At 35.4% G+C, this 12,058-nt stretch overlaps 1 protein-coding gene across 1 annotated transcript in view; it reads left to right on the top strand.

The window, feature by feature from the left end:
• Positions 1-12,058, top strand: part of cdh12b (cadherin 12b) — a 140,923-nt gene that overhangs the window by 71,665 nt on the left and 57,200 nt on the right. The window contains exon 3 of the mRNA XM_084433726.1: positions 10,559-10,853. Coding sequence (XP_084289852.1) covers positions 10,559-10,853 — 295 coding nt within the window. The remainder of the gene's footprint in view (positions 1-10,558; positions 10,854-12,058) is intronic.

Consider the following 12,058-nt stretch of genomic DNA (forward strand, 5'->3'; position numbering starts at 1 on the left):
CTAAAGACATGCTGCAGCCTTGTATGATGAACAGGCTGAAATTGAGGTTGTCAGCATATAAATTTGCTGCCCAAAATCCATTAGAAAAACTTCAGAAAAATACTTTCCTCAGAAAGGTCTCTCATTTACTATAATGTATTTTGTAGAAAGACCATCAATTTTACAGCTTGTTTACGTGAGCTCTTTCTGGCTAACAGGTTGACACTTACTCACTTCCATCGTGTTATTGACACCCACGTCCACCTCTTCTCTCCCCGTCACCTTCTCAGATTAATTCCCAGAAATGACTGCAATCTTATCTGTCTGAGACAACCTATCATTAGCTTTCATGTATTTTCAACATAACTTATGAAGACATGGATATCAACATGGGAGTCAAGAGGGCTATTTACCAATAGTATATATATAATACATTTTTACAGATAAGCATGGATGGATGTACACAGCTTGATACAACTTCAACATCAATATGAAATCCCAAATTGAGTCTATGCACTTTTCTTAATCACTTTTTCTTACACACTTAAGGTCTTGTTTTGCATAAATTAATCAGTGCACATAATAAAAAAAATTTTTTTTTTTTTTAAAAAGATCATGAAGACTAACTTTATCAAAATGCAATAATGTTACTTTCCTAGGCCAGACACTGTGCCTTCCTTAAGTATAAGTAACTTAATGCTGGTTAACATTGATTATAATTTACTGATTTGTTTTATTTTATTTTATTTATTTTTTATATAAGATTTACTCTGAAACAACTTTCACTCACAAATTGCTAGAAGAATATTTACAAAGAAATGGCAAGTAATATGTGACCCTGGATCACAAAGCCAGTCATAAGTTGCACGGGTTTATATGTGGCAATAGCCAACAATACATTGTATGGGTCAAAATCATAGATTTTTCTTTTATGCCAAAAATCATTTAGGATATTAAGTATAGATCATGTTCCATGAAGATATTTAGTAAATTTCCTACCGTAAATATATAAAACATTTATTTCTGTGAGTGAATGCAGCACAATCGCCAACATAAATGAACAACTTTAAAGGAGATTTTCTCAATGTTTCGATTTTTTTGCACCCTCAGATTCCAGATTTTAAAATAGTTGTATCTCGGCTAAATATTGTCATACCTGACAAAACATACAACAATGGAAAGCTTATTTATTCAGCTTTCATGTGATGTATAAATCTCAATTTCAAAAAATTGACCCATGTGACTGGTTTTGTGGTCCAGAGTCGCATATTGAATGAAACATACAAATCACTCAAAAGTATAAAATAACAATGAATTCAACAACTGGAAAAGGTTAAGAAGATGTTCTGGGTGAACTTGACCTTCAGCCTCCATGACACGGTCTAAAAACCTCATCCAAAATTGAGTGTCTGCACTGTTTCAGACTCAATCTAGTATGAAACACTTTTCACAATCCAATCAATTCCCACTGGATAAAATCTAGTACTGCCCTACTTTTTTTCTCCTCTTTGAATATTTATTTCAGAAATGTCACATTAGAGAAGTAAAATGGGTTAGGAACGTTGTTTCATGTTGACTTTGAAATGAAAGAGAACAAGCTTCATATGCACAATTTACAATGATATCCAAGATACCCCATCCCTTCAATTTAAAATTGTTCATACGTTAAATGGTTAAACCGACCCTTTAAATGTCTAACACACACATAAATACACAGTAGCTGGAGCGAGAACACTGAGCTCCATAATGCAATCACAGGCTGCTCACTCCAGTAATCAGCGTCAAATGACCAGACAGAATCTCTCCAGTGACCTGTACACTAATCAAGGTTACCATGTACATAGACCCAGCAAGACACACTGCAATTATCCATTCACTCTCTTCACCAAGCATGTCTAAAGCATTAACAGAGGTTTTGAGTGCCATTGCCATGGATAACTTAACTGGGCTTATTTATGGTTAAGCACACGATGCACTATGGATGTGTGGACTACAGTGTTGCATGTCATGCATTACACATTTATTAATATATGCTATATATATATATATATATATATATATATATATATATATATAGTAAAATGCAAAAAGCAAACTGATAATTAGTCCTCAATGCTGTGATTTATAGCAAAAAAATCTGGCATGAATTTGATCTCAAACTGATTTATTAAAAGAAGTTATTACTCCCCCATCTGCATGACATCATTAAATATTGTGTTTGAACATCAAATTTAGACAATAAGGTTTCGGGAAACACTTGTGACTACCCTGTTGATTTCTTCAATGATGGATCCTACTGGTAGTGGTAGTTAAGCAGCGAGTTACGTCGTCGGACGGGAAACGTACCCATGGATTGCAAGAAAGTTCAACACTCTTACTTAAGTAATAAAAACAAGAACAAAAAGTTTATCTAAAGTCATTTTTGCTTGCTAGTATGGTCGAATTGGATCAACGAAGGTCAGCAGCAAAGACATTGGTAAATAAAGTGAGATTAAATACATAAAGTATATTTGTATTATTTAACATGTTTAATTATTGCAGGTTTGCATAATATTCATTTGTTTGTATTCATTTTGTATTCACTTTCACTGCTGATAAACGATTGCTTTTTGCCTCTGAGTCCAAATGAATATAATTACATGGATTTGGGAGAGATAATTCCAGAATGCTTACTCTGGTACCCAAAATGCAACAGCACACTTGAGCACTAAAGTAATACTTGACCTTGCTGGGATCAGAAGTGCTTCTTCTGCACCAAATGTGTTCCAAGCCAGATTAAGCCTCTTCTGAATTCCCCATCTAGGGTTGACCTTGCAGGCTGACAGCAACTAGTAGCAGATAATAATGGATTTTGTGCTGGAGAGCTTATCTTAAACAGGCCAGTCTTTACCTGTGTTCGTCTCACGACATAGCTTGGTTAAAAGAGAGGTCATCTTTACTGTGTGCATTTAATGAGACTCAAGCATGATTGGAAATGTGCACCTGATAAGACTGTTTGCAGACCCATATAGGGCCCTATTATACACCCGGTGCAATGCAGCGCCAGGCGCGACAAAAGTGTTTTTTGCTAGTTTCAGCCTGACACAGTTATCATTTTCACGTCTTGCGCCACGTTGTTTAAATAGCAAATGCATTTGCGCCCATTTGTTCGCCCATGGGCGTGCTGGTCTGAAAATGAGGTGTGTTATTGAGGCAACTGAAATAGACTGCGCCATTGACCAACAAAAACCTGGTCTCTAAAGTCAATGGTGCACTATTTTTTGGGGGTTATTTAAAGGGTGCATTAGTAATGTGCACCCATAGGTGGGTGCACAACGCGCATACACTCTGCTTATTACAAACACAGGGACGCGCAGCAGCACATAAACTAGCCAAATATTAAAAATCAAGGGATTTTATTTATCTATTTATAGATTTATTTATTCCACACGCTTACATTTGAAGAACCATGATCCAAACTGGCCATGAAATGCATGCAGGAACCCGAGCAGCTCAATAACCCAACACCTCAAAAACAATCACGCTGCAGTAATCTCACCCCTCCCAAAGCTCACGCCGTTTAGCTCACAAAAACCTGATGCCAAACTAATTCTGCAGATGTGGAGTCATTTGTACGGATAACTCTGCCCCAAATTATGCATGTGAAACCCAATGCAGCAGCCCATCCTGTATGCCACAGATGACGAATGCGCTGGCACAGATAGGTTAAAGGAATAGTGGAATAATGATGTCATTTATCTGCACTGCCAATATAATACACGCATTCTTCTAATCCAACTTTTATAATAATGAGATTTCTGCTTGAATTGCACTGCACACGTAGTTCAAAAACCTCTAATGTTCCTAGCAGTATCTCTCGCTCCTTGCATTGAGGCCAGATGAATTCAGAGTGAGCCGATATTACTGACTTGAAAGTTGAAATTGCTTTTTAACACTTTTCCTTCAATTTATTCATATAGCTTATTAATTTTTTGAACTGTGATCCCCATTACAGGCCTAATTCAGCTATAGCCGAGAAAAAAAGATGTTCATCTGTCATGTATAGAAGCATTAAAGCTAGACAATCTTGCATCAGTTAATTAATTGAAAGATGGTATTACGTTTTATACATTGCATATCCAAAAAATCACAATCATCAGTTTAACAATTATATATGAATATAACAATATATAACACTATACAAATATAAACATATAACAATAAATGTGCAATATTATTACAATTTAAATGAACTGTTTTCTATTTGAATATATTTTCAAATGGAATTTATTCCAACAAACCTTGTTGTATTATTTTAATTTAATACTGTGAAGCTGCTTTGATACAATCTGTATTGTGAAAAGCGCTATACAAATATACTTGACTTGACTTGACTTGACTGTGATGGCAAAGCTGAGTTTGAATGGGCTGCTGCTTTTGCATAGTTTGTGCTTGCTGTTTAACAATCATTTGAAACTTATCAAACTGGCTGATCCAATAGTAAGATGAAAATATTTATCTTGAACTCTGTCACGGAAACTATGTATAATTAGTCATTAAACAATGTATTAATCAATTAAAAGGTAATCTTTACCTGTATGATATTACGCTGTACCCACATTGGATCAACGGTTTGGGAAATGGACGGATGGATGATTCAGCTGTGAGCACCATCTTCTGGTCAGATGCGGGATTTTATTCGGTGCGCGACTCTCACAGTGCATTATGGGTATTCTCTAGACGTTGAGCATACACTGTATGCTTGTATGCTTGGTCGTACACTCGTTATTGCGGTGCATTGAGACTATATGAGTGCACTCGATAACATCTACTATGGTTTCGGACACCACTAATGGCTGTTCCCTCAATTAGTGCCCTATTTAAGGGTATAGGGGGTGATCATATTTTTCCCATAGATATATATATAAACACTAGATGTGTTATGGCGCAGTCACTTCCGGCATCATCGTTCGGCCATCTTGTGACAGTGCTCTGTGCATTAAGGTGAATGATCAGCACGCACACAAATCCTCTTATCTCGCTGAAATCTTGACGGATTTACAAACGGTTTGGTTTCTTACAAACGTTATTAACGTGGCTATAATTCCGAATGCTTGAACATGTATGTTATAATTTTTCATATGTATGCAGTGTATGTATGCAGTGTCATAACTACATCTCTGACGTTTATAACAAACCAAACCGTTTGAAAATCGGTAGAAAAATGAGCAAGTTATGGTTATTTAAAAGTACATGCACCATTGAAGTAGTGAGCGAGTACACTGTAGCAAGATGGCCGCCACGTGCGGACGTCGACCTCCATTGGCCAACAGCGCGTACGAGGTATCTAGTGTTTATATATATATCTATGATTTTTCCTGCAAACCAGAATGGCAGCACAGCTGAAAGGTTTGTTTGAGCTGCGCCCTCTACTGTAAAGGAGGGAATTTGCATTTCATTCCACTTATTCATTTCACTTGTGGCATGAAGGGGCCTTTACATTTGCCAAACATAGAACTTTTTTTTGTTATAAAAAAAATAAGCAAGCACAGCCCAGGTGAGAAAATAATGCAAAAGTAATGAACGCAATTAGTTACTTTTTTGGGGAGTAACGCAATATTGCAACACATTACTTTTAACTTTCCCCAACACTGTGTTATGATAATATTCTGAAAAAAAAAACAAAAAAAAAACACGTTTGTCCTCTTATCACAGAACACCCAGAAGATTGAAAAGCTACTGTCAGATATAATTTGTCCTTTGAGCCTGATGGACTTTGATTGTTTGTTTATACGCAGCTTTTCCACTTTTCTTTTGTTCCAGTTGTTATGTGAGTGTGTTCCTGCAGTTTTGATGTGGAAGTACAATGTAGTATTCCTTAATTGCTTGCGATTAGATCAGCTGTTTATCCACCTGAGACTCTCTCCATCTGTTGAGGCTGGTGTGTTTGTTTCATGAAACACACACACACAAAGCACGTCAGTATTCCAACTTATGACAAAAAAAAAAAATAGAAGCTTACACAAAAATGTGCTTTCTCTCTCATACAATCAAACAGCGAACTGCATGACAAACTACAGGAGTGTGAGACAGATTTCACAGTTTACAGTGAGTCTGCACCCCAGAGCACCAGAAATGAAAACAAACACAGGCACTCTTCCGTTCTCTTACTTTTATCAAAACTACAGACTTGACATATGTAAAACGCACATCCTGATCTCAACACACCCATTTATGAACATCCCTAAGCCAATACAGCCATTCCCAAAGTGCCTGATGATATTTACAGTACCGTATAATAATAAACAAAATAAAAATTATTTTTTCTATTTCCAATTCTCACTATTAACTAGTCACTTAGCATGCATATTAGATATGGGCTGTTTATTAGTACTTATAAAGCACATATTGATGCCTTATTCTGCATGACCATATTCTACATCCTTTAATCCTACCCAATACCTAAACTTAACAATCCCTTAATAACTATTAATAAAGCAGTAATTAGGAGTTTATTGAGGTAAAAGTCATAGTTAATAGTGAGAGTTGGGCCCTAAATTAAAGTGTGACTGATATCTCTTATGCTTACCAAAGCTGCATTCTTTGATCCAAAAATATTTTAAATGTATTCCGTTTTAATATATTTGAAAATGTAATTTATTCCTGTGATAATTTTTTCAGCATCAGTACTCCAGTCTTCAGTGTCACATGATCCTTCAGAAATCAATCTATGCTGATTTGCTGCTCAAGAAACATTTGCCATTTAACATTCATAATTATATATATTTTTAAAACATTGTTAATTATTCAGCCACACTATGGCTGCTGGAAATTCAGCGTTGCTTTATTCACAGGAATAAATGCCAGGAATTAAAAATATATTACATAAACAAGTTCTTTCCAATTTTAATAATACTACACAATATTACTGTTTTTTTTTTACAGCATTTTTTATAAAATAAACGCAACCTTGGTAAGCAAAAGAGACTTAATTAAAAAACATTGACAAATTTCACACACACGCACACATAACACATACATGATTTAAAAAAATAAAATCCACATATGATGTTAGATTTTGGTCACACATAATGGACCTTTAACCACACACACAATCATATGTATCCTCTAGCACAGATGTCTGCTTTTTCACATCCATAAACACATACACACACACACACACACACACAGGTTTGGAGTAAAGGATTCATGCTCGTCTACTCAGACACCTTGCAGTCGTAACACGCTGGGGAATGTATTTATTTAAGTGAATTGGCTGAGTGTTTAGGCCCCGGTCTGACTGTATTAGCATGCAAGTGAGTGTGCAGGAACGCTGGTCCTCAAGGGGTTTCAGTATCCCGGTGTGTAAGAAATATCCAGTCATCGAGCTGACGCTTCCTTTGAAAACCAAACATGCATTTAATTACTGGTCCGACACCATGCAATGAACCGTATGTTCATGCCCACGCTTGAATACAGAAACACACATAATATGGGGAGCTGAGCTTACATCAACCACCCATATTATTATGAAAAGCACACTAACAGATCAATGAGATCTGGTCAGGGCTTTGAAAACATTATAAATATCCTGCAAACACAGCTTATCTTTATCCTCTCTGCAAAATTACAGCTTTAATAATTACTAGTTTTGTAACTGCTAAAAAGGCTGGTGAAGATTTGATCCTTCGCTTAGGGGCTCTGAATGATAATAGACCCTTTATTTATTCCTCTAGTATATTAGAACCCTATTGAGTCCGCAGGCGGTAGAACAGTCCTCTAATTGTCCCTGGTTTGAGAGAAGGCAAGTATTCGACTGTTGCTCTCTCAGCACCTGTGACAGTATGAAATCCAGTGCTTATCTTTACTGTAGATATATGCAGAAAACAGCATAATGGAGGTCTAAGCCTTACTGGATGACAAAGAAATTCCAAAGATGTTAAGCAGATGTGTGACTGCAAGCCACAAATTTGCAATAACTTGCCATTTGATGAAATAAAAAAGCATGCTTCAATATTCAGCATTATCTCAGACTAGAACTTTAACTTATAAATAATATAAGTGCACATAATATGCAAGGTAGTTATTTAAACAATAAGGTACATTCATATTTACTACATAGCATGGCCAAATAAAAGTGTAATAAAATTACTTTTTGGTTTTGGATAGTGAGTAAATTCAAGTGAAAACCTTTTAGTAAGCTATTATTAACCTAAATTCTAATAAATCTCCACTTTATGCCTAAGCATGCCAAAGAGATTCTTAAAATAACTGTAAAAGTATTCAAAAGGGAAAAATTCTTAAAAATAATTCTCAAAAATGTGTGTGTGCGCGTGCGTGCGTGAACACACATCTAACAGGTAACAGACATCTTAGTATGCACTGAACCTCTGCTTTCTATTTCTCCCCTGCTGCGTTTTCTGATTTGGCAAGAATTTGCATGTAAATTCATATTTCCCACTTTTATCACTTTTTTGTACTTGTCAGTTTGTGCTGAACGACTTTCCAACTTCTCATGACTGTGAAAAATAATAGCAAGTGTTTCTTCTGAGAGCCTAATGAGTGTCTGGGAAGACCGGTTAGCCTGATTTGTGTTTTATTTTTTCTGAACTTATTATCAGAGAGAGAGAGAGAGAGAGAGAGAGAGAGAGAGAGAGAGAGAGAGAGAGAGAGAGAGGGAGAGAGAGAGAAAGAGAAAGAGAGGGAGAGAGAGAGAGAGAGAAAGAGAGAGAGAGAGAGAGAGAGAGAGAGAGAGAGAGAGAGAGAGAGAGAGAGAGAAAAAGAAAGAAAGAAAGAAAGAAAGAAAGAAAGAAAGAAAGAAAGAAAGAAAGAAAGAAAGAAAGAAAGAAAGAAAGAAAGAAAGAAAGAAAGAAAGATGTTCTCACTAATTCTGCGCGAATATTCGTGAGGTTTCTTCCAAGATGTCTCGAGGACCCAGTCTGCACATGAATCCTTTTTGTGTAATTGATTGCTATTGTTATGCTAATTCTATTTTTAATTAGTATCACCTAACTTTCCCACTTCAAGTTATCAGTGGAGTGATTGTTGAATTTTAGCTCTTTTGAAAATCTCCCTTTTCTTTTTTCTTCCTCTATTCTCGTTCCTTTCATTCACTTCTGAATGTGCTGACATGTGACAATGAGGCGTTCTGATAATTAAGCTCTCTTTCTGATTTACGGTGCGCTCCAGATATTATGCAGATTGGGAAAAACAAAAGCTTTTTAAAGTTTCAACAACTTCTGCACAGTCTTTGATTGATGCTCTCTCAGATGAGAGACTTGCATATGATTAATGACACTGTGGAGCATTGATATAATATCATTTTTGAACAATTTTACTGTTTTGACTGCATTCAAATGCAGTTCACTTTAGATGCTTTAGATGATACCAGGGTTGAACACTGTTCAGAGCTGAATTAAAAGTACCATAATTCATGAGATTACAAATAATACAAATCTGAATGAACTTAATATAACAACAGTAAAAATATATATTATGTGTCTAAATAAATAAATGACATAACTGTCCCACATTAGGAAGCTGCAGATGGTATCAGATGACTTGCAATAAGAGCACTAATATGTCTATAATTTCTCTTATGAATGGGTTATCTGAATTTTCTCTTTTGATTTGATTAGGACACATCCTGGGGTTTTTAAAATGGTATAATGTTTTGGTTACATCGCAATATGTCACAGAATTCTGAAGTGCTAAAAATGTCCCACATTAGGGCAATTCACCCTATATAAAATTATTATATAAATTGTATAATTATATAATCATCAATTAAATAATACATTTTATTTGCAATTATAAAAAGTCATAATCTTGTCATTCTAAATGACATTCAAATTCAAAATCAAAATAGTCTGTGTTATGTGGAAAAAAAGGAGCCCATTCATAAAACATTGTAGACATAAATTGGAACTGAAAAATGTTATCATAAAATCAGATTTTTTCCTCCATCATTCAACTTTAGAGACACATTTCCTCCATGACTGGCACAGCAACCCAGACAATATGAGTAGTGTGTTCTAACATAAAGCTTGAGGGTAGGAAAATAAATAAAATAAATAAATAAAATAAAATAAAATAAAAAGAGGATTTAAGCAAAACGAAAAACTGACGGAGAGACGACTGTGCAGAAAGAATTAGGTCAGGTTCATCTACCTGCAGGCTAACAGAGCAAATCACATCCTCAGAGTTCAAATCAAAGGAAATATTTTAATCATGCTGAAAAGTCAATGACGAAACAGCAAAGTTTTCTGTCAGGAATAATTACATTATAAACTTCCAGACCCGTATGCAAAGTTTATATATGGCACACAGGCTATCCTTGCATGTGTAATTTCTCTTTTTTTCACTTAATCCTCTGTTGCAGATAACATTTAGTAAATTTTAGCATGCTTTAGCATGCATACATGATGATGTATAAAACTCAAAAAAGAAAAAAAAAAAGAAAAAAAGACCCATAAGACCCATATAGTCATATATACCACTATGGTCATTAAAACACTCTTTGTATTCCAGAGAGCAATATTATACTGTACATCTTTGCCACTGTTTGACACATTTTTGCCACTCTTTCTGTCTCCCTTAGTTACACACTGACTTGGATAAAGGGGATAGCGGAGTGAAATACACTCTCTCAGGCGATGGGGCTGGAACAATATTCACCATCGACCAGACCACCGGGGACATACACGCTTTACGCAGTCTGGATCGGGAGGAGAAGCCTTACTACACGCTGCGAGCGCAAGCGGTGGACATCGACACCAACCGTCCACTGGAACCAGAGTCCGAGTTTGTCATCAAGGTGCAGGACATCAACGACAATGAGCCGAAGTTCCTGGAGGGCCCCTACACGGCTAGTGTACCTGAGATGTCACCTGTGGGTAAGAAGCTCGTTAAAATGGTTTCTTCTGGTGTTGGGTGCTAGGGGTTGGGATAGAGTTAGCAAAGCCCTGGTTTTTCCTTTATTTATGTTTAAACTATACAAGGTTCAGTTCATCAATTAGTTATGAACTAACAACGAGCAATACTTTTTACAGCATTTGTTATTCTAGGATAATGTTAATTTATAAAGAAAAAATATTATCACATTTTATAATTATTAAATTAATTAATTAATTAATAGGATTTATGATTTATGATATTAATGTTTGTTCATGCTACATTAATGTGAACTAATGGTTGTAAAAATGGTAATGGTTCCCTTTTTACAAAATTGCCATATTTAAGTTTATTCTTCTGCATAGGGAACATTGCAAACAAATGTAAAAAAAAAAAAAAAAAATGCAATCAATCAATGAGGCATAAGATTAAAATCATGATAGTCACAGTGTTGGAAAATTGGCACATTGAAGCTTACACCATATCTTAACCAAAAGTGATGCGATAAGATTCCAGTGACAAGCAATTTGTTTGTCTACTACACCATGGTCCACATGGTAATTGTCAAAATCAATCAAAAACCACAGCCAATCAGAACAGTGTACGGGCGGAGTCTATCTGCAAGCACACAGCACATAAATGAATAAATATTACACCATTTTAACATTATTAAAAATACATACTGAGTAACTTAAACAATCTTTGTCATATATTGCACTTGTTTGCTCACACTAAGTTCACAGTTTGAACATACTTGTTTCCTTTAATTTAGTTTCAAGATCTGAGGTGAATTACAAATGTTCCTTTCCAGTAAAGCAAAATGATATTTAAACTCACATTAAATTATTTTAAAATAATTAATCAGTAACTGAGATTATCATTGTCATAATTTGTATGTTGTTCCGTTGGAGTAAACCAAAACAACTAAATTGAAATGAAATGAAATGAAATGAAATATGATTTTTTTAAATGCAATTTTAAATCAGTGGATGTCAAATAAATGATGCCTAAAGGTTATAAGGAATGAATGTAATGTTATGTAATGTAATGCAACATATGTAATCCAAACAATGAAGCCTAAAGGCTACACGGATGATTGTCGCAGTGTTACAGCGAGGGATGCTAGAGGTCATATATTACTCTTGTCATGAGTTCGCCAAATATTCATTGGTGTGGCCGAGGGGATCTAATCCAGACATTATTGTGT

The sequence above is a fragment of the Rutilus rutilus genome (assembly GCF_951802725.1).
Source record: "Rutilus rutilus genome assembly, chromosome: 16".
NCBI lineage: Eukaryota > Metazoa > Chordata > Actinopteri > Cypriniformes > Leuciscidae > Rutilus > Rutilus rutilus.